Here is a 20,178-nt window from a genome sequence, read left to right as displayed (position 1 = left end):
TTTGGGAACCTTCGGGGCTGCCAAGAACTTATCACGTGATCTGCCAATTCACTCCCCACATCTGGCTCGCGTATTCTATCCTTCTATCAACATGGGGTAAAAGATGAATAGGAAAGTCACTGGTGTTAAGCTCGGAGATGAATCAGATGACAGATAGACTCGTGATGAGCCCCACCGGGGTTCTACAATCGGGGATAAGGCATTGCTCCACGCCTACGCCACAATGAGTGGCGCATCTATCCACAAATACGATGGCGAGACTGTGGGATGCAAAAATGATTCATTGAAGAAATGGAATCTCGAACGGAGTTAATTATGTTGTTGCGGCGCTCCGTACCGTTCTAACAAGTGCGCCTGGGTCTATATTAGGATAAGGTTTATGCCTACACCCAAAATTCGACCCTCGCTTCCACGAACCGGAGTTTCGACCTTCACACCACGTGGGTTCCCTCATCTATTCGAGACTTAATGCAGACCGCGTGCCCAATACCGGAGATCAAGCCACATCGTCCCATCGAAGTCCGGACCAATAGGATCGTCAGATCTGATGCCCATCGCTAGCGCCCGGCCCCCACCCCAAGCCAAAAACCACGTTTCCTTCATGCCCGAACACCACAACTCTACATTCGCACACGCAGGGAACAGGCCGGCCATTCAGGTCGCACAACACCGAGTGCTGGTCGTCTCCATGTCCACGGCGAGGCGTGGCAGTTCTCGGACCTGGGCTGGGCCATCAGGCCATGACGGCCGTCTGCATGTCATCCCATCTTGACCATTTCCCTTGCGCGTGCAGCTCATCTCACGCTACCCGTTCGGGCTATTCCAGACACCCACGAGGCGCGGTCCGTGACGGGAGATGCGTCGCAAGTCCGATACCCGTCAAGCTTATGATCAACATGGCTCGCTCCTTCGTGCACATCTCGTTCCCGTTCTTGACTCGCGCTCGCGTTGCACTTCATTTCTACTTTTCTTTAGTCTTAATTATTCGATCGTTATTTTGCGCAGTTCTACCACCGCATGGCTCCTGTGAAAGGAGATACGGTGGTTAGCCCACCGAGTGCTGCCGCTGTCTTGGGCAGCCTGCCTGCAGGCGTCGATCCGATGGCGTATTTGCTGTCGATGCCGGCGTTGAGTGCGGATCAGATCCCGCCGGGGGCGGATAGGACGATGACCTTGGATGGGCCGGATCAGATATGGTATCTGGTCGTGGCGATAACTTGCATTGCCATTCCGGGTCTGTTTCTGCTCATTCGGATATACACGAAGCTTTCGATCGTCAGGTCGTTCGAGGTCGCGGACTGTAAGTGATAGACATTGCCTTATGTTGAGCTGGAGCTGATCGTTGGTTAGATTTCATCTTCCTTGCTTTTGTATGACCTTTCGGAATCTAGCCATGAAAACAGTACTCGAGACTGACGTTCACGTAGCCCCTCATCATTGTTGAAGTTGTTATGGGATACTACATGGTCAAATGGGGAGCAGGAGTGCATCAATGGCAGATTACACTCCAGCAATTGTTCAGGCAGCTCTACGTAATGCGTCTTCCCGCACAAACACATTGCATGATCCGCTGACCTCTATTAGTGGGCAAACGTCGCGCAGATCATCTACTGTCCGCTCAGCTTCGTCGTGAAAATGGCCATCTTGCTCCAGTACTTGCGCCTCTTCGCACCGAGCCGCAGCGTGAACGCGGTAATGTGGTACGGCGCCTGGATCACGATTGCCTCCTGCTTCATCTTCTACACCGTCTTCATGTTCTGGACTATGTTCTACTGCCAGCCCCGCGAGGCGATCTGGAACAAGCTCACACCCGGCGGAAAGTGCCACGACGTGAACCACATAATCATCAGCCAAGGCGCGTTCAACATGGGCTCGGATATCGCCATCCTGCTCCTCCCCACGTCCTCCCTATGGACGCTGAACGTGCCCCTCGGACGAAAGATCGCCGTCACCTTGCTATTCGCGACAGGATTACTGTACGTGGTCCTCTCCCGTACTACATCAGCCGCAAGTTAGTCACTAACAAACGCCACAGAGCATGCGCGGCATCCGCCATGCGCATCGTCTTCACCACCATGATCGCCCCCGTAATCTCCCAAGCCGACGTATCGCACAACGGCCTCTTCATCGGACTCTGGACCGAAGCCGAAGTCTCGCTCGGCTTCATCGTCGCCTGCTCCCTCTGCCTACCCAAGCTCATCCAGGCGAAGGGCAAGAAGCTCAAGCGCGCAATGTCCAAAGCCTCGTCGCCGTTCTCCACTATGCGCAGTACCGTGCGTAGCGTGTCGCGCAGAAGCACGTTCACCTTGCGCAGCGGTTCAAGGAAGAGCACGCAAGCTACTTCGCGAGGCTCGATCCAATTGAACGACCTGGAACCGAAGCAAGCCGCGTATTGCGAGGAGCGCGAACTGGAACAGCAGCCGCAGCCGCAGCCAACAAAACATACACCTGATCCCTACGCTCTACCTACTACCACCGGCAGCAGCGAATATTCGCAAAGCATCGACTCGAAGCGCCACAGCGACGAAGACAACAGTATCAGACTAGCGCCGCTGCACGTGCCGAGAACATCATCGAGCGATCTCTACTCGAGTGTGCGGTCGCCCGCGCATAGAATGACGCGTGATCAGATGACGCCCGAGCAGCTGCGCGACGAAATCAATATGTTGCAGCAGTTTAACTTTGGGTCGAGGCGGCCGTCCGTGGAGGAATAGCGCGCTTTTGTATCAGCGGGAGAGGGAATGAGAGATATTGTGGAGCTTTCCTTTATGCATTGAGATAATGAAACACGCTTGGAGGGCTATTTACTTCTGCCTTCGAGGTGGAGACACGTTCCCCACCGACAGCGACAGCGTATTCGGGGTATCATGGCATGATTTGCTAAAAATACTGAATACAGCACAGCACACAATGCGCCCTCCCATCCCAAAAGTCCCACAAGAGCTCAAATCCTCTCTCGTATACCCAAAACCCCACAACGCCAATACCCCCAATCCAAATGCAGTACTCCCTTCTTCATCCACCCCCTAAAACTCAATCTCCAAATCCACCCCCTCCCCCTCACTATCCTCACTCCCACTATCCCCCTCCTCCTCGCTGCCAAACCCCGAATCCTTCTCGCTCTCCTCCCCTGCGGCGCGCACCCCACCGCTTCCTACGATATTCCTCCCCGTCGCCTTCGCAGCCAGCATGTCCTCGACCCACTTCTCCACCTCCGCAACCGCCTCCTCGGGCGTGACGCGCGGGATCAAAAATCCCTGGACTTCGGCGGGCGTGAGTTTGCAGTCGGGGATCTTGAATGCGAAGTCGGTGGCGAGGCGGGCGAGGCGGGAGTTGGGGGCCTCAGGGGAGGAAGCATCGTCCTGGTACATGCGCAGGAAAATGTGCTCTGCGACGGCAGTGCTGATGTTGCCGAAGAGGACCTGCTTGTCGATGCGGCCGGGGCGGATGAGCGCCTTGTCGAGGGCCTCGGGGGAGTTCGACGTCATGATGAGCACGACGCCATCGTTAAGCGCAGTATCAATAGCGCCGAGCAGGCCAGCGAGCGAGATCTTGCTCGTCTTCTCCTTGCGCTTGCGCTTCTTCTTGCTGCGGGACGACTTCTTAGCCCCGTCAGCGGGCGCTGCGCTCACCACGCTCTTCGGCGCCTTCTTCATCTTCTCGCGGCTGATGCCCGCGGAGTCGATGTCTTCGAGCAGCAGGATGTCGCCCTTTTCCGGCGCGGAGAACAGCTTCTTCAGCTGCGTTTCGTCGCTGATTTCGTTCATGCTGGCGCTGTACAGCGCGCCGGCGAACTTCCCCGCGATCGCGAAGCAGGTGCTCGACTTGCCGGTACCGGGCGGCCCGAACATTAGGATGCCTCTGCGGTATGGGATTCCGCGGTCGCCGTACCACTGCGCGCGGCCCTCTTTCCAGAAGTGCTCGATGTCGCTGATGAGATCTGCCTTGGTCTTCTCGTCCAGGTCGATGGTGCACAGATCGCGGGTCGGCTTGGCTCTTGACTTCCAGCCCGTGCCATACCCGCCAAAGGGCGGCATGTCGTCGTTGGGGCCGGCGATCTCGAACATGACCGTCGTGTTCGCCTCCGCGACCTTCGTGGAGCCGACGTGCTGGCAGAAGCGCGTGAGCACAGCGTCCGAGACGCCGAGGCAGGAGACGCGGATGCGGTCGCCGGACACGCTGACGGTGTCGTCGCCCTCGTACATGTTGCGCGGCTGCTGGAACATGTTGACCTTCTCGTCCTTGAGGAACTGGAAGTACAGCGGCTGGCCGTGGAACCAGAACCAGCCGCCCTCGATCGCCGTCTCTTTCTGCCCGCTCAGCTCGTAGCTCTGCGTGCTCTTGTTGTACTTGAGCTTCCCGGCGGTGTACTTGACGTGCCGCTTTGCGGGGCCGTGGCTCTGCGACGCGAGCCATTCCTGGATGTCCTTGGCCGTTTGGTGCTCCACGGGCATGGTGATGCTGGATGTGAAGCTGTTGATGACGGCTGGTTTGGCGAAGTCCCAGACGTATTTTAGGCCGAAGAGCGCGCCGACGGCAATGATGGTCTTTGCGGTTGCACCGGAGATGTTGTACGACGAGGATTTGAGGAAGAGGCCGTGCAGGATCTTGTAGATGGGGATCAGGGCGAGGGGGAGGCCTTCCGGGGAGACGGCGGCGACTGCGAGGTCCATGACTGTGGAGGTCCGCGGGGAGAGGTTGGTGTGTCGTGCACCGCTCCAGAAGCCAGGGAAGAATGTGGTGGTTGTCGGCATCGCCCCGGGTTGTGTGGGATAGTTCGTCTCCAGAACCACCTTTTGAGGCGGTATCCGCTCGGCGGCCTCCATCTTGTCGCTGGGCACGCGAGTCGCTTGATCTGGCTTGCAAGGTGAGAGGCCGCGCACCTCTATTTATGCCGACGTGCGATGGGGAATGTTTGTTCAACGGCGAGACAGCGCCCTTTCGCCCTTTCGGAACAAAGACATTGAAGCAAGCGCGCGGCCGTGAAGGAGTCACATCGTACTTAAGGTGAAAGACATTCCATGGATCAGGGCGCGTGGCTGCCTGGGGCTGGTCAGGTGGCGATGTTGAGGCGCGCATGGTGCGGTGAGAGATCTAGGCTGAGGCTGAGGGCTGAGCGTGCATATATGCAGGCAGTGCAATTTCGCTAGACGGGACGTATATATTAGCATGAGGTGCGTAGTCCTCGGAACAGATCGACTCATTGTGCTTCAGACATTGGGAAAGGAGTGTCGCGCGGATGAACAAGAGGTAGACTGAGGTGAGTACAATGAATGTTGAAGATGAGGGACGTTTGGTGCCTGTTTTCGCAGTGCAGCTGACAATAGGCAGCATACGCGGTGAGGTATCGGATGTCTCCGATTGGCGGAAAGCGCACAGCCACCAATGTCATCACGACAAGCCTCATAGGCGGGGAACGCCGCACAGTAAAGCCATTATGCAGAATTGCATTCATAGTCTAATTCGCATGGTGCGTCTTTGGCTCGAAAGCTCGCACGCACTGCTGTGGCGTACGCCTACCAAGCTACCGCTCACGTCTATACCCCACCGCCGCACACCTCCACATCTCCACCTCCCCATACCTCATCCTCAACAGCCGCTCCGCAAACAACTCTGCAAACCCATCCGCCTTCAACCGCTTATCCTTCATCAGCTCATAATTCGGGCTATCGGGCCCCAGATACGTCTCCATGTACGCCGGCGGCTCCTCGCGGCTGAACATCAGACACGTGCCGCGATTCCGCGCAACCACCAGCGTGCTCATGTCGAAGTCGAAGCCGAACTCCCAGGGGAAGATGGCCTCGCCGGCCTGGCATGGCTCGGCGGTGATGCGGACGGTTAACGTGGTGGTGGTGAGGGAGGAGGAGGCGGCGCATTCTCTGAAGAGGGTTTGCAGCGCGGAGATGCGGTGGCGGGCGCTGGGGATGGAGTGAATCTTCACAGTGAGCTCGTTGATGGTGGGAGAGTGAGCTTCGGGGGATTCTAGGTCGCGCTGCAGACCGATCTCGAAGCTTACGGTGTCTGTATCTGAGGCGGGGGAGAAACGCTCGGTGACGTCGTTGAGGAAGCGGAACTTGGAGGAGAGGTTGAGATGCAGGCGCCAGTCGCTGATGGCGATGTCGATGACGGTGCCGGTGGAGGTGTACATGTAGCGGTAGGTGGCTTCCTCGTAGGTGGGCGCGGTGTCGGATGCGTCTGCGTCTGTCATTGCGGTTGACGGCGCGGTGAGGTTGGTGTAGTTGGCTTGGATAGGACGAGAAGATTGAGGGAGAGACTGATGAGGGGAGTTTATGTTGACAGTGCGCGCTGTAGTGGTGGGCGTTTTGCTCTCCTCGTCGCACATGGAGTCACAAAGTACATGTGAGTTTGCATTGTTCATTCACTAACATGGGCTATCATGTCACCACCAAACAGTCATACGCATTGAGGTTTGTTGAAGGCAGAACTAATGTAGGATATCTCGAATGGGCTCTCGAATGCGGTGGAAGTCGGCCATGAAATCGACCCAGGTATCCCATGTACAAGATCACACCCAACACCCTCCTCCCACCCCCCTCACCGTCGCCCACTCCTCTCCCGTCCAGGCCTCACATACCCAAAAGCCGCAAGCCGCCACATCTTATTATTCCTCCCATACTGGACCTGCGCGCACTCCCCCTCCCCCAAATCCACAAACTCCCTCTCCTCCCAAGGCATCAAATCCCTATCGTGCAACATCTGCCCATGCGGGCCCTTCGGATGCGGCCTCCCCCTCTCCGACGCCCTCACCTCGCGCCCCGGCTCCTCATACAGCAACACCACCGAACTCGCACAATTCGTCACGCCCGCCGGCACCGCGCAGCTCGCCTCAACATCCCACGCAAAATCCCAGCTCATAAAGCACCGCCCCGCGCTGCGCGGCGCGACCAGCTTGATCCAGAGCAGCGTCTCGGCCCCCGCGGCTGTCATGCGGTGCTTGAAGTAGCTTTCGATCCTGGTGATGCGGCGCCGGTCGGGGGTCTTGCCGACGGCGACGCGTATGTCTTTTTGCGGGCTGTATGGGCTGCGGGGGGAGAGCTCTTCGAGCTTTGCGCACAGCAGGATGTGGTCGCCTGAGGCGAAGATGTAGTTCTGGCCCCATTGGAGGACGCGGAAGCGCGGGGAGAGCTCGATGCCGAAGCCCCAGTCGGCTTGCGTGACGGTGAGGCAGTTGGGGTAGGCGGTGTGTTTGGGGGGTGCTGGGGCGGGGCGTGGTGGTGGGCTTGATGGCGGAGCTGGTGGTGGTGGTGGCGGTGTTGAGGGGGAAGTAGATTTGCTGCTCGGTTTGTGTCCGTATGGATGAGATGATGTCGTGAAGCCCAAGCTTTTATCGTATTTGCGGCGCGCTCCCGCGTCGGAGAGGACTTCATACGCTGCGTTTGCTGCTTTAGAGATGGCTTCGAGTTCTTTGCGCTTGCTTTGTGGAAGGTCGCCTGTTTTGTCTGGGTGGCTCTGGAGCTGGACTTTTCGGTAGGCGCGCTTGATCTGCTCGAGGGTCGCTATTCGAGGCAGATTTAGGATTTCGTAGTGGGTTTTCTTCGGGGTGGTGGTGGCTTTTGGCATTATGAATGTTGTTGCAGAATGAGCTTGAGATGGGAGTTGAGCTTGGGATGTAGTGGTATTGAAGAATTGCGTGTAGAGTGAAGAGCTGGGAGTTGGGTGCAGAATTGAAGGCAATACGAGCTATTAGTACTAGAGAGCGAGAGGGGATTTACCATGGCTGCCTAGCAAAAATTCACTTTTCTCGTGAAAAGTCGCAGCCCGGTTCGGGTTGCCTGTGCTTGTGAAATGACACTACTGACTATTTCCCAACGAAACAGTCTCCACCAATCAAGAAAATTGGTATTTTTGCGAAGGATTTCCATCAATGTGCATCCCTGTTTCTGGCTTGTTCTTTGTTTCATTGTGAACTTTCGTCGCTAGCGTATCCGGGTTCCTGAGGCACTTCAGTGCGCGAAACCTCGCCAATATGATCGGAAAATGCTTGCTTGCAGTATGCCACTCATAGATGGCATCCGCAAAAGTAGGGCTGGAGCACTTCAATAACGTACCAGACGTAGAAGAGGACGGATCCGAGGCACAGCTCGACAGCCAACGCATTCTCCACTGAAGCCCTCCAGGCTGCCCTTTCCATCACTAAACCCCACCAAGCCTCTCCTCCACCCACCTAATAACCCTCCCACTCCACAACCCATCTCCTCACCGTCCTAATCTCCCACAAATGCGCCTCCCTGATATAATCCGGCTCCGCACTAATATTCCCAATCCCCGTACTATCCCAATGATGCCCACCGCCCGCAATCAAATAGCTCGGATGCTCATCGCTGCTAATCCTCGTCGTCCCCGCAAAATGCGAATGGTAGCACAGATCCAACCAAACATCCACGCCGCCGTCAATCAGCGCCAACTTCGGCGCTTGGATATCGTATCCTCCATACTTGTTTACCTGATGCAGATCAGGCGTCGCGGGGATGCGGTTGTAATTTCCAGCTGGGAATGCCCATCTGCACCATTGCTGCGTGTAGGGGACTTTTAGCACGCGCGAGATGAGCGAGGGCCCGTGGTGCGGCGCGGTGATGTAGGCGCCCATTTCCGTGCATGTCGTGTAGAGGTAGCTTCTATCGCCGCTGTTCGTTATGTCGGCCCAGTAGCTTGCGTTTTGCGAGAGGCCGAAGCAGCCGTCGTCGGTGCTGGCGAGATCTCCGCTTTCGCATTGCGGCAGCAGAATCGCCTTGATGTAGGAAGCGTAGCCGCCCAGGCCGGTCCAGCGCTCGCCGTGCGTGTACTTGGAGAGTTGGGTGTCGATGGCTGCTATGGAGGCGGGTGGAGAGGGGTTCGTGACGTTGGAGCAGAAGTGGTAGAAGTCTTCGGAGCCGTGGCCGGGGGCCCAGTTCAGCTCTTGCCAGGTGTTGGTTGGGTAGAACATTGGTCCGCCGACTGTTGTATCGTTAGAATTCGTGTTACACCAATGAGGGGAAATGCGCGAGCGTACTTGGGTAACTGATTGTCTGCGCGAAATCGCCAATGTTCTCCAGTACTCCTAGCCCGAAAACATCTTTGAGCTCGTTGATCGCATCCTCGTTTCCGGAAGCGATGATTTCATCAATCTTATCGACGATGTCGACGATCCTCGAGATGCAGTCCGCGGGACCGAATTTGATAATTGGATCGTACCATTGCGGATATTCCAACGTACCGTATGCGGTCGCGCTGCTTCCGATACCTCCGGCAAAGAGCTTGTTATACGTCTTCAAAGTAAAGGCAGTCTGCGCGCCGGCCAGACTGCCGCCATACATGATCCAAGGAGTTTCCGGGCCGTTAAGAGTCGCGTTTACACCGGGGAATGTAGCATGTTGTCGGAAATAAGCGTTGTCGGCAATTGCTATCGCATGTTAGACCGCGCCTAAAAAGAAACACTACAGCGTGTGACTAACTTTGCTCCGTGGTCAGAAATCTCAACTCATCCGTCGTCGAGCTGTTGAAGGGATAGCTGCCGCCATAATACCGGTTCTCCAAAATGACGCCGAGTCCATTCGTCGCTTCCATCAAAATCTGAATGACTGGAGATTTTTAGTGCTTCCTCATGGCGATGTAGAAGGCTGCTCTTACTCCCGGTCTGCAGGTTCGAGAAGCGGCTTTCTCCGCTCGTCTCGCCGCCAATGTAAAGAAATACTGGGCCTCCAGGCTTGTAGTAAGACGAGTCGAAGAAGTACCGCTGCTTGAACGTGCTGGTCAAGTGAGGCGCATATCGCGGGCTATGGGGGAAGTGGTCGATCTGCGAGAGTCAATTCTGAGGTCCTAGAGATTTGAGAGGATGCCGACCGGTTGATTGATTGTGTGAGCCTGATATGCCGGAGCATCGTCTGCTTGCCGCGTGTCGAGAATTGGATCGATCATCCGGCGCCGGAGCGCAGGAGAAGCCGAGCTCAGGATCACCAGGCCAGCCAAACATGTAAAAAGCAGCATAGCGAGCTGTGACTGAGAGAAAAGGACATCAAGAAATGCGCGTACGAAGTACTTTTATGATGTCGTGCAGGAGTGGGGTAGTGCTCGTTTCCGAAAAAGGAAGGTAGCTCATGGATCCCTGATATGCAACTATGAAAGCTTCCGGAAGCTTGTTAGGGCTTATTTTACCCAGTAGATACCCTGCCGTTTATCCTTTTCGGCTCTTATCGACGCATCAATCAATATATGGTGAGCCTCGTACGTCATCCTGCATTAGAATTTTAAGGTAGTACCAAGCTCCAACCTCCCGGAATCTTTCACCGTACGCCCAAACGCACCCAACCTGACTCCGTCCCAACGCTCCGTGGCCGTCTCCAGTATCACTGTGTAAATACTCCAAAGGCCTTCAGCCTCCCAGCCTAAGCACCGCAGCCGTCGTTTTCTCGCGCCTATCCGCTCGTCAGCCCGCCGCACCTCAGCCCTGCGCTCCTCTCTCCATGAGCCTTCCTAGGAGAGACCGGTATATATACTTACGCAGCAATGAATATTGCCCCCTCCGCCGCCGCAGAATTGAGCCCAGCGCTTCGGGCAACTTCCTCTGCCCCAGTTGAAATTCTGTGGTTAAAGTCAGACGCTGAAGAAACAACACGTTCTCGAGGATACTTGCCCTGCAGTTGTTGAAGTTGCAGCAGGTGCGCGGTGCGATGGTGCCGCCGTTTTCGATGTGCATGGCTGCTTCGCGGGGAATGAGGTCGCCGCCGGTGTCGGTTGGTACGGAGTAGGCGACGGCGATCAAGGCCATGATGGGGGCGGTTGAGAGGCGCATGTTGGAGATGGTTGGAGCGGGATTGTGGAGAGGTTTGGTGAATCTGTGGTGGTGTGGGAGGAGAAGAGGAGGCGAGGTGGAGCGCAGAGCTTTTATATTTCTTTTGTGGGCGCTGGGATGGTTGTTGGGGGTTGGTGGTGGCCTTTCCGTCTGGTTGACAGGACTTGTTCTCTGGGAATGTTGGAGTTCGAGCCTTGGATATTATCAGGAGCAAACCGAAATCACCTAGTGCCCTGTAGGATAGCGGCGTGTATATCTAGTATCACAACCCCATAGCTCGCAGCCTGTGTGTGTAGAGCTGCTTAGTACTCTATACCTTACTCTTGTGTAATAGAGTAAGGTTACACGCAAGGGGTTTCCTAACTCGCAGAGAAGAGCGTGAAAATGTTTCATAAGCTAACTACCGAATAAAGGGCGTATAAATATTAGGAGCAAAAGGCAATTACCAAATGCTCTGCAGAGATATCCAGAAACATATATCGCCGCGAAAGTTACGTTAACCGAAGATTCAGCTACCGAAATCGCTTTGGCGCGACTCGTGTTCTTACTCAAAATTCTCGGACCCGGGATTGTTGCAGTCGGATGAGCGACCTTTTTACTTGTTCCATTCTCTTTCAGCTTCATCCCAGATCAGGTCGGCACCGTCTAAGATTGCGTCTTCGCTAGACTCAATGAGTTCCAACGCCGGCTAAAAAGATAGATCCATCATCACATCCTCAGTAGAGGAATTCTCCGTGTCTTCACCGCCTTCTGAACTAACATCTTCGCGCATTTCCTCTCTACTATATTGGAGAAACTCTTCGTTTGGCTCCGATGGGCTTTGTGATTCCACTTCATAGTCAGAATCCCATTCGTCTTCGAATAATTCCTCGGTCTCGAAGTTTATAAAGATCCCAGTGTCTTCGTGCTCGACCAATACGGTGTCGAGGTCAACGCAATGGTCGAGGTCAGTGTGAACGATCCCAGCCTTCCAAAGTGAGCTTCCAATTATTTCCGCATATCTCGGTTTGCCGCGCCAAGGGGGTGGAGCAAGAAAGTGGTCATTGAGGTTCGTCATGGGCGATTCAGCGGATACCATAATGAGTTGTTTGTGGAAAGCCTCTAGCGTGCAATCGGAGTGCGTCTCTGCGTATGGAGTAGATCGGATCGAGAGCAGATCTTCGCGCAACTCCCGGACACTTTTGTTGATCGAGGGAATCGGGGGTGGACTCGGCCAAAAGCTAAGCTTTTGTAATCCGATTACGAGGGAAACGTATGCGTGCTGGCAACATTCCTCCTGGAAATTGCATCCTAGGCAAGTCCATTCATCCTCGAAGTAACTTTCGCTTAGAAAGTCTTGACAGATCTTTGAAATCTTGGTCAGGAGCTCGTGTCGGGTCTGGGAAATGGCAGCTTCAATAGCTAGCCCGTCAGCATAGCCACATGTTTAACCCTCGACTGAGCCCTTACCCTGCAAGTCTCGCCCAAGTTTGCCATGGTGTGCAAGCTCTGGTCCAAACAGCCCCGCTTGGACTGCATTGCCTGTAGAATGCCAGATCCAGTAATCTAGTTGGGCCTCGAAGATACAGTCTAACTGGAATACCCATGCGATGTGTAGCCATCGGTGGCAGCCACGCTCTAACGCCGATGACGCAAGCCTTTCTATCCAAGGCTCTGCAACTTGTGTGACAAGATATTCCGTACCAAATGTCCTACAATGAACGGCGAGCTCGCCGAGAAGTTCTACGTCGATCGCTGAAGGGAGCATCCAGTTCCGATGATGGGCGGCTATGAGAGTGATTGCGATCGTCTCGTGGTAATCTAAGGGTAGGAAGATTTCCGGCATGCTCCCACGATCGCTGAGGGTCGCCGGTGATAACGCGTCGTTTTCGGCCCCGGTCGGAACGGTTTCGTCTTCGATTATTTGTTCTCCGCGGTAGGTCGATTGCCCATGCAAATTTGCATCGTGAACTAGTATGGCCCAGAGGTCGCTCATTGCCTCCAGCGTTGCTGCGCGGACGAGATATGTCACGGTCCCATTCATGTCATCCCCCAAGGTCCCATTAACGTCATCCCCCACGCTCACATAAATGTCGCCATCAGGTACTATCTCCAGGATAGTTTTGCCGCTAGCTGTTGCATCCGGGGTTGTTTTGTCGGTTCCATCGCTGTTTTGCTCGCTCAAGGAGGAGCTCAAGTCCACGACATTCATGGCTTGTTTGGAAGGACTGCTATCGTTATAGATATGGCAAGAATCGTCCCACAAGAGGGCGACGTAGAAAGAGATGATAAGCCTAAGGAAGAATTTTGGGGATTGGAGAGGGCTGAGCGTTGGCAGCGATTTCCTTGGCGCGTCCTTAGCGTCTCGGCGACGAGGGGTAGCGTGCTTGGCTGTGCTCCGTGCGGTATTGTAGACGCGCTATCACGTGAGGCGCGCATCCCTACAGATGTCGTTCCGGTCGTTTTGTGCAGTTCAAGGACGGCACGGTGTCGGTGTGTAAAGCTGCGCTTCAATTTAGAAAGAGCAGGCCTCAACAATGCCGTCTTGACCACGATTGAGTAATAGCTTGAAGCGCACATTGTCCAACTGTGAATTGATACGCTGAGATGGCGAGAAGTCGATACCTCTACAATGCTACGCAGCTCTTTCTACTCGCATTGTACAGCAACAGCAGCTATAAAGGAGGCACGTTCCCCTCTTCGATCGGAGCAGACCACCTTGGACCTCCAACACACATAGAAGCGTTCAACACCACACACTCCCGAACCACCAAATACACACCTAAAGGTACCATCAGAATATCGCCCACCATGCTAACACCCTACGAAATTCTCGGCGTCAAGCAATACGCCACTCTTTCTGAAATCAAGGCAGCCTACGTGGAAATGGCGATTCGCAATCACCCAGACAAGACAGTTGGACTGACCGAAGAAGAGCGGCGGCGCCGTATGGAAGTATGCCAAGCGGCGAATAACGCGTGGGAACTCCTGAGGGACCCGGCGTTCCGGCCCAAGTATGACAGTTATGAGTTTGATCCTATAGAGGAAGGTTGGCCCCAAGGACCTTGTGGTTTTACATTCAAGAGCCAGGATCCGTATTCGAAGGAGAGCAAGAAGGCCGAGAAGAACCGCGCCAAGCAGAGGAAACAGGCGCAGGCGGACAGGGCGCATAAGGTGGAGAAGAAGTGGGAGCCCTACGGGCCGGCTGATGGCTGGACGTACCGCCACGAAGGGCGCGACTGGCGCTTCCAGATCAACATCTCGAGCAACTTCCGCGTTGCACCGGGCCATATCCCGCACGTCTCTTTCTCCAAGAAAGCGCAGATTGCAGTGATCGTCATCGAGCTGCAGAAAGGCGAGAAGAAGCCAGATCAAGAGGACGTATTCCTGAAGCTGGATCGCATTCCCGGTGAGTGCCATCGCTTCGAATCCGTCTACACGGAGACCGATAAAGGCATCGAACTCACAGTCACCATCAGGACGAACCGGCCTGAAGGTCTGAGCCGTTTCGTCGCGACCAAGTGGAAGATGGCGTTCGACGTGCATATGCCGGAGCGCGTGCCACAGGATCAAAACGGTTGCGCGACGTCTCTCAAATTTTTCGATGAGAAGTCTCCCCCTTCTAAGAAAGTCGCTAAGCGCCGATATGGCGGTGAGTTCCCGAAAGGGAGCGCCGAGTATCCGCTGTTGGAGCGTGAGGGGCTGGAGGGAGTTGAGTTTGTCCACTTGGCCGAGTTTGAGTATAACAGCAACCTGTGGTGTAATGACGTGACCTGGACACAGATCGCCGCGTTCGGATACATTCCAAAATGTTCCACCAGCGAAAAGTAGGTGGGCTGGAATAGTGAGCGATTAGTAAGCTCCTGGTCATGATCTGTATGAAATTAGCTTTTCTTTTTAAGGTGGGTAAGGTAATGCCCAATACTGTAATGCCGAATTCAATGTTAGTGTTTTACGATGTTCAGCTTGCCGAGTTATTGAGAGAAGTCAAAGTGCCTATGTATTTGCTGTGGGCCGTCGGTGCGTAAGGGAAGAGGAAGAAGTGATCTAAAGATTAGAAGGTTTGATAGTCGCTACCGGATCGTACCTTCCGCCGTCGGACACGCTCAACCTTCTCCACAAATCCCTGTCCTAACCTTTTCACAACATTACGACCTTGCCAACCTTTTCCACCTTCGGGCGCAGTCGACATGGATCCGACCAAGAAGCGAATAGCGCGATGATCGAAGGCTTGTAGGTCCGGCGACGAGTGCCATCTAGACCGATCATTGGCCTACAAGGTTCGTGCGGTCCATTGGCACACTTTGCAACCTCCAGCTCTTCTAAACTCCCCAGGCTCTAGCCGGATCAGCTCCTCTACTTCAAAGCAGAGAGCTTACGGCCATCACGGATACTTTCGTTCGGTCTTCGAAGGGCGGTTCCTACGACTGGGCCTAGCCGTCGGAGAAGTCGAACACGGCGTCGTGAGCCAGCGGCCTCACGGCGTTCCCTCTTCTCGAGGGAGCAGGTAATAAGCCCCTCGCGAAAAGCTGCGACGGAATGAGCTGTAGAAATACAGAACGGACCATGAAAGAGCCACGAAGAAAAGCGTCGCGCCGATCAGCCAGTATGGGGAAGAAAGCAATGATCGGTACTCGGATTTCCGGACAGTTTTAACCACCCAGCTCACGATCTCTTCGCTATATAGCTCGAAGTACGTGAGATGATTCTGGAGGCTCTGGGGTTGGCTTTCCCTCGCGCAAATAGGATCGCCGAAGTTGCAGTAGTCACGAAGCTGACTGGCGTACTGGTTGAGACCCCGGACCTGCTCCGGCGTACGGGTGCGCGTTCCGTTGAACTCTCGCCCTTCCTTCACAGCGTATGGCTGACCCCCGGAACGAGCGACCGAGCCGAAAGTGACGGCTGCGACAACTTTACGCTTTATCAGCGAAAATGGACACATGCACAAGGGGGATGCGCTTACTGTTTGAACCTGGCGAGACCTGCCGATCCAAAGCTCGATTGCTTGCCTGGTCACACTTCCAAAAATGTCCGCCGCCTCCTCCAAGCATATCTTGCACGATGGATGCGCCTTGAGAGTACCCGAGCAGAATCAACTTGCTCTCCGGACACCTCGCCGCGTACGTGTGCAGCTGGGTTTGGCCATTCTTCACCCCTATCTCCGCGGATTCACACCACGCCTTTTGGCCAACAAATCTGCTCTTCGCTGGGAAATCAAGGCCCTCCCATCCGCAGCGCTCTCTGCCAAGCTTATCGCAGATAAGCCTGGTCACGTTACCCTGCCGGCCTGGCGACTTTTCATCCGTTCCGCGAGCGATGAAGATGTGGTATGGTTGGCATTCCGATGATTCCAACGCCATGATCTCGGTGACATTATGGCACTTTATGACCGTCTTGGCGGCGTCGCATCGGTCCTGGCTGAGTACGAGACTCGCGCTAAAGATAGCGAGGATAAGGGTAAGTCGCATTATGATGGCTAAAGGAAATGGAAAAGAGCGAAAGAATGACGGAAAGAAATGATCTATAACTCTAGGAAACGCGGATGGGTATCGTACTGTACAGCAGAAATTGGGGAAGAAAGGAGAGGGAAGAAAAGTAAGACGGAAACAGGAGAAGAGGAGGATTCGAGGATCGCCATGTTTCTTGCCGTTGCAGAATGCGCCAAGGGGCCTGGCGTCTCAGCGGGCGCCCTGCCCGGATATCGGAACGCAGCTCGTGTGCCTCATTCGCGCATTTCGCGGAACGGCCCAGCGAGGCGTACTTGGCGGGACGGAGATAACGCTCATCACCATCAATCTTCTCCCGCACCCAACCTCATCGTGAATAATATTAGATATTCAAATTTTTGGGAGCGCATAGCACCCTTCTACTCAGCATCTTGATCGATGCTCCGTTTGGCATGTAGTTGCCTCGATCCATCCTGCCTCAGCTCCATCGCTTCAGCTCGTTCGCTGCCTGCCGGATTCGCCGCAATCGGACCCATCTTCCATCGAGCCTCAGTCGGCAGAATTAAGCTATTCTGATGATCTCGCCGTAACCCCCAAACTCGCCCTCTGAGTTTCCCACTTTCTCGTCGCCCCTTGCCCTAAGCCGCACCCGTCGCTTGACGCAAATATGCAAACAGGTCATTGTCCACCCGATGGTATGGTCAGCGCCAGCGAATCATCCCAGAGAACGTAATGCGCGCCGCTGACTCACCCCAGCATCCGCGGAAGATTCCCGACAGGGTACGGAGGACAATACCAGCCAAGAGACGCATTTCCTTTCGCAGGACCTCGGCTTCCTTTAAGCACAAATTTCGAACTGCTTCAATGATCTCACACGTTAGCTACTACTGTCAAGGTTGACTTACGTCTCCAAAAGCCTCGAATTCATTGAACACCGCTCAATACAAGCCGCCAACTCCATGCAAGACAGAAATAGAACAGCACCACCATCCACTTGGAGTATGATTACAACAGCCAGGCTCCCGTACGGCTCTCGCTCCGTTGATATACACCGAACCCACTATACACATCCCTCCTATGTCTCGCATTTCCATCTACTCTACAACCCTCTCCTTCTATCTCTTCTACGTCTACTTCTACATCTCAATCAACATCTTCAACGCCTTGTTCACGCCTGCCTTCCCGAAGATCTCATAGGCCTTCAGCATCTCCTCGAACTTGAACTCGTGCGTGATCATCTTCTCCGCCGGTAGCTTCCTTGCCGCCAGCATCTTGAGCAGCATCGGCGTCGTCGTCGTGTCGACAAGTCTAGTCGTGACAGCTGCAAACACGTCAGCCCTCCCCGCCCAGCAACATTTGCAAAAGGGAGTTCCACATACCGATATTCTTATCCCACAGATTCTCCAGGTGCAAATCCGCCTTCACACCATGCACGCCCACATTCGCAATCACACCGCCCGGCGCCACCAGCTCCTGACACTGATGGAAAGTCTCGGGGATGCCGACAGCCTCGATCACCGAATCGCACCCCTTCCCATCCGTCACGCTTTTCACGACCTCAATCGCCTTATCCGGCGTCGCCGTATGCGTAGCTCCCAAGCTCTTGGCAACTTCCAGCCGATTCTCATCCCCATCCACCATAACAATCACACTCGGGCTGTAAAACTGCGCCGTAATCAACGCCGCCAGCCCTACAGGCCCCGAGCCCACAATCACCACCGTCCCACCCGGCGCCACCTTCCCATTCAGCACCCCGCACTCGAACCCCGTCGGGAAGATATCGCTCAGCATAACCAGCGCCTTCTCGTCCACGCCCTCAGGCACGCTGTACAAGCTATTCTCCGCATTCGGAATGCGCACATACTCCGCCTGCGTGCCGTCAATCGTATTGCCCAGACTCCACCCGCCGCTCGCGCAGTGGCTGTTCATGCCCCTCTTGCAGTACTCGCACGTGCCGCACGCGCTGATGCAGCTAATCAGCACAGGGTCGCCGACCTTGAAGCTGGTCACGCCGGCGCCGACGGCGTCCACGACGCCGACGCCCTCGTGGCCCAGCACGCGGCCCTCCGCCATGGTCGGCACGTCGCCCTTCAGGATGTGCAGGTCCGTCCCGCAGATGGTGCTGTACTTGAGCTTGACGACGGCGTCGGACGCTTTCTGCAGCTCGGGCTTCGCGACGTCCTTGAGGACCGGCGTCTGGTTGGCGCCCGCGTAGGTGAGCGCGCGCATGGTCGCCATTGCGCGGAGGAATTGCGGGTTTAGTGGCCTTGTGGGGAGGTGCGAGACGTGGTGTAGGGTGTGCTGCAGTGCGTTTGCGGAGGTGCGGGCTAGCATTGTGTGACTCCGGGCTTGCGCCTTTGTGCTGCCTCTTTATATAGTGATACGAGGAATTTTTGGGTGAGGAGACCAGATCAATGGGTTATTGGGGAGGCGAGAATTGTGCTGTAAGTGGAGCGCGTTCCACGGCATGAGCAAGCCATGGCGTCGGAACCCACGGGCTATTTATCACAATGCGTGACGACGGGACCAGTCAGGCCTTTTGCTAACAGGAGAGGTGTGCTTCGGTGGAGTGAGAATGCGGAGACGGCTGGGCGGGGGTGTCGCTGTTTGCGGTTTGGCGCGTCGCCCTGCGGGGCATGTGTTCCTGGGTTCGCGGCACCTCAGCTGATCGAAAGATCGGAAATGGGCTTCTGGATCTCTGGAATTGGCGGTACCGCAGTGCTGAGCCTTTGCTTTCGCCGAGCGAGCGAGGAAATGAATAAGTATGATAGAGGAGTGTGGTTTTGCGTGGAATTGGAGGTATATCGAGGTGTTTGGAGCAGGGTCGCGATAGGGATTGTGAGGTTGCGTATTTTAAGGCACGGGGTACGTATATTGTGGTCCGAGGGCGGGTCCCGTTCCGAGATCTTTCCGATTTCTTTCCGATGTTGCGGTGCGACGCATGTGCTGACCTGACACGCTTGTGCAAAAGGGCAACGGACCGCGTACTCTCATATATACTGGATAGTTACGCCGCACGTATTCTCCGCGGCTGATTACTATGGGGCTTCGATCGCCGCATGTATGTCCTGGGTCCTGCGCCGATTTCTCTTGTACCACTCGCGCTCTCACTCTCCACGAGTTAAGCTACCGCCGGAGAAGGAAAGAGATATTTCAGGCCTGATACAGGCCGCGCTGGTTGGAGTGTAACTGCACGGTTCGTGGCGGGTGGGACGGTGGCAGTGACCCGGAACGCTGCGATACGAGAAACCGCATGCTGGCAGTCGCGTTGACGGCAACGGCCTCATCGTGTTGCAAGTAGCGACTTTGAAAGAGACGAGATGTTGCCTAGTTCAAAGCCTGGGCGGTATCGTTTTAAATGTACGCCTGCCGTTGGGCTGCCGGAAGCTGTTGAGGATGTCAATGTGGGTAGCAAACAAGAGCTTGAGTGGACAGGACACGCGAAGGAAAGACCGGATAAGTGATAGTGACATGTATGAGATATTGACATGAGCTATATGTCAGGATTGAAATAGGGTGAAGAAAGGTCTGATTGAGGACAAATTGGGGAGAATAGCGGAGAGATGAGTGCAGGAGTTTGTATTCGGACTTGGGTATGTAGGTATGGCCCGGACGAAGAACGATTACGGCGGATATCCCAAGTAAAAAGCACTTACCTCCCTCTATATATACCAAACTTCCATCAATCCCTTCCTTGTCCCCGTCGCCGTGGCACTCCTGCAGTCGTTACAGCGACGACGAGATCGCAGTGCAACCCCATCAAGCCGAGTCGCTCCGTCCTACATCTAGCGTTCCTCAGCTCGACCAACACAGCAGGACGCATCTCCTCGTCGTGCGTGATAGCCTCTTTGAGCGACTCGGCATCTGCTCTGCGCCGTGCATGCGGATTCTTCGCGCTGAAATGCCGACAAGCGCCATAGCATCACTTGAAAATGCATCGTCAGAAACCCATCGTGCTGCTCA

General features: G+C 55.1%; 9 protein-coding genes across 9 annotated transcripts; 2 read left to right on the top strand and 7 right to left on the bottom strand.

Moving 5' to 3' along the window:
* Positions 1-1,415: 1,415 nt before the first annotated feature.
* Positions 1,416-2,870, top strand: BU26DRAFT_15816 (uncharacterized protein). Its single transcript, XM_033820092.1, has 3 exons — positions 1,416-1,532; positions 1,585-1,976; positions 2,036-2,870. The coding sequence occupies exons 1-3, from the start codon at positions 1,452-1,454 to the stop codon at positions 2,712-2,714; spliced, it is 1,152 nt and encodes a 383-aa protein (XP_033691172.1). The 5' UTR covers positions 1,416-1,451; the 3' UTR covers positions 2,715-2,870.
* A 156-nt stretch (positions 2,871-3,026) lies between these two features.
* Positions 3,027-4,037, bottom strand: BU26DRAFT_413833 (P-loop containing nucleoside triphosphate hydrolase protein; the record flags this gene model as incomplete). The annotated part of the gene is made up of 1 exon (XM_033823037.1): positions 3,027-4,037. One exon carries the CDS (start codon positions 4,035-4,037, stop codon positions 3,027-3,029), a length of 1,011 nt encoding a protein of 336 aa, XP_033691171.1.
* Positions 4,038-5,524: 1,487 nt separating this feature from the next.
* Positions 5,525-7,671, bottom strand: BU26DRAFT_472205 (DnaJ-domain-containing protein; the record flags this gene model as incomplete). Its single annotated transcript, XM_033825416.1, has 2 exons — positions 7,180-7,671; positions 5,525-6,166 (listed from the first exon to the last, which is right to left on the bottom strand). The coding sequence occupies exons 1-2, from the start codon at positions 7,579-7,581 to the stop codon at positions 5,525-5,527; spliced, it is 1,044 nt and encodes a 347-aa protein (XP_033691170.1). The 5' UTR covers positions 7,582-7,671.
* Positions 7,672-7,905: 234 nt separating this feature from the next.
* Positions 7,906-9,982, bottom strand: BU26DRAFT_472202 (uncharacterized protein). Its single transcript, XM_033825415.1, has 5 exons — positions 9,841-9,982; positions 9,628-9,793; positions 9,453-9,578; positions 9,011-9,400; positions 7,906-8,955 (listed from the first exon to the last, which is right to left on the bottom strand). The coding sequence occupies exons 1-5, from the start codon at positions 9,913-9,915 to the stop codon at positions 8,186-8,188; spliced, it is 1,527 nt and encodes a 508-aa protein (XP_033691169.1). The 5' UTR covers positions 9,916-9,982; the 3' UTR covers positions 7,906-8,185.
* Positions 9,983-10,290: 308 nt separating this feature from the next.
* BU26DRAFT_513020 (uncharacterized protein) lies at positions 10,291-11,074 on the bottom strand. The gene has a single exon (XM_033827528.1). It carries the CDS (start codon positions 10,787-10,789, stop codon positions 10,439-10,441), a length of 351 nt encoding a protein of 116 aa, XP_033691168.1. The 5' UTR covers positions 10,790-11,074; the 3' UTR covers positions 10,291-10,438.
* A 967-nt stretch (positions 11,075-12,041) lies between these two features.
* Positions 12,042-13,088, bottom strand: BU26DRAFT_15759 (uncharacterized protein). Its single transcript, XM_033820083.1, has one exon. The coding sequence runs from the start codon at positions 12,978-12,980 to the stop codon at positions 12,216-12,218; it is 765 nt and encodes a 254-aa protein (XP_033691167.1). The 5' UTR covers positions 12,981-13,088; the 3' UTR covers positions 12,042-12,215.
* A 207-nt stretch (positions 13,089-13,295) lies between these two features.
* BU26DRAFT_15753 (uncharacterized protein) lies at positions 13,296-14,922 on the top strand. Its single transcript, XM_033820079.1, has one exon. The coding sequence runs from the start codon at positions 13,376-13,378 to the stop codon at positions 14,597-14,599; it is 1,224 nt and encodes a 407-aa protein (XP_033691166.1). The 5' UTR covers positions 13,296-13,375; the 3' UTR covers positions 14,600-14,922.
* A 323-nt stretch (positions 14,923-15,245) lies between these two features.
* BU26DRAFT_557636 (carbohydrate esterase family 5 protein) lies at positions 15,246-16,236 on the bottom strand (the record flags this gene model as incomplete). The annotated part of the gene is made up of 2 exons (XM_033832484.1): positions 15,246-15,679; positions 15,732-16,236. 2 exons carry the CDS (start codon positions 16,234-16,236, stop codon positions 15,246-15,248), a joined length of 939 nt encoding a protein of 312 aa, XP_033691165.1.
* Positions 16,237-17,351: 1,115 nt separating this feature from the next.
* BU26DRAFT_526668 (alcohol dehydrogenase GroES domain-containing protein) lies at positions 17,352-18,444 on the bottom strand (the record flags this gene model as incomplete). The annotated part of the gene is made up of 2 exons (XM_033830717.1): positions 17,352-17,536; positions 17,595-18,444. 2 exons carry the CDS (start codon positions 18,442-18,444, stop codon positions 17,352-17,354), a joined length of 1,035 nt encoding a protein of 344 aa, XP_033691164.1.
* Between the last annotated feature and the right edge of the window lie 1,734 nt (positions 18,445-20,178).

The sequence above is a fragment of the Trematosphaeria pertusa genome (assembly GCF_010094035.1).
Source record: "Trematosphaeria pertusa strain CBS 122368 unplaced genomic scaffold BU26scaffold_1, whole genome shotgun sequence".
In the NCBI taxonomy this organism is placed as follows: Eukaryota; Fungi; Ascomycota; class Dothideomycetes; order Pleosporales; family Trematosphaeriaceae; genus Trematosphaeria; species Trematosphaeria pertusa.
This window is presented reverse-complemented; position numbering and strand designations above follow the sequence as displayed.

Coding starts and splice junctions, on each gene's coding strand:
- BU26DRAFT_472202 (XM_033825415.1), bottom strand. CDS start 9,915: ATGATCGATCCAATTCTCGACACGCGGCAAGCAGACGATGCTCCGGCA. Junction 9,401..9,452: donor ATTTCTGACCACGGAGCAAA/GTTAGTCACACG, acceptor AACATGCGATAG/CAATTGCCGACAACGCTTAT. Junction 8,956..9,010: donor GCAGACAATCAGTTACCCAA/GTACGCTCGCGC, acceptor ACGATACAACAG/TCGGCGGACCAATGTTCTAC.
- BU26DRAFT_15816 (XM_033820092.1), top strand. CDS start 1,452: ATGGGATACTACATGGTCAAATGGGGAGCAGGAGTGCATCAATGGCAG. Junction 1,533..1,584: donor AATTGTTCAGGCAGCTCTAC/GTAATGCGTCTT, acceptor GACCTCTATTAG/TGGGCAAACGTCGCGCAGAT. Junction 1,977..2,035: donor CTATTCGCGACAGGATTACT/GTACGTGGTCCT, acceptor CAAACGCCACAG/AGCATGCGCGGCATCCGCCA.
- BU26DRAFT_513020 (XM_033827528.1), bottom strand. CDS start 10,789: ATGCGCCTCTCAACCGCCCCCATCATGGCCTTGATCGCCGTCGCCTAC.
- BU26DRAFT_15759 (XM_033820083.1), bottom strand. CDS start 12,980: ATGAATGTCGTGGACTTGAGCTCCTCCTTGAGCGAGCAAAACAGCGAT.
- BU26DRAFT_15753 (XM_033820079.1), top strand. CDS start 13,376: ATGGCGAGAAGTCGATACCTCTACAATGCTACGCAGCTCTTTCTACTC.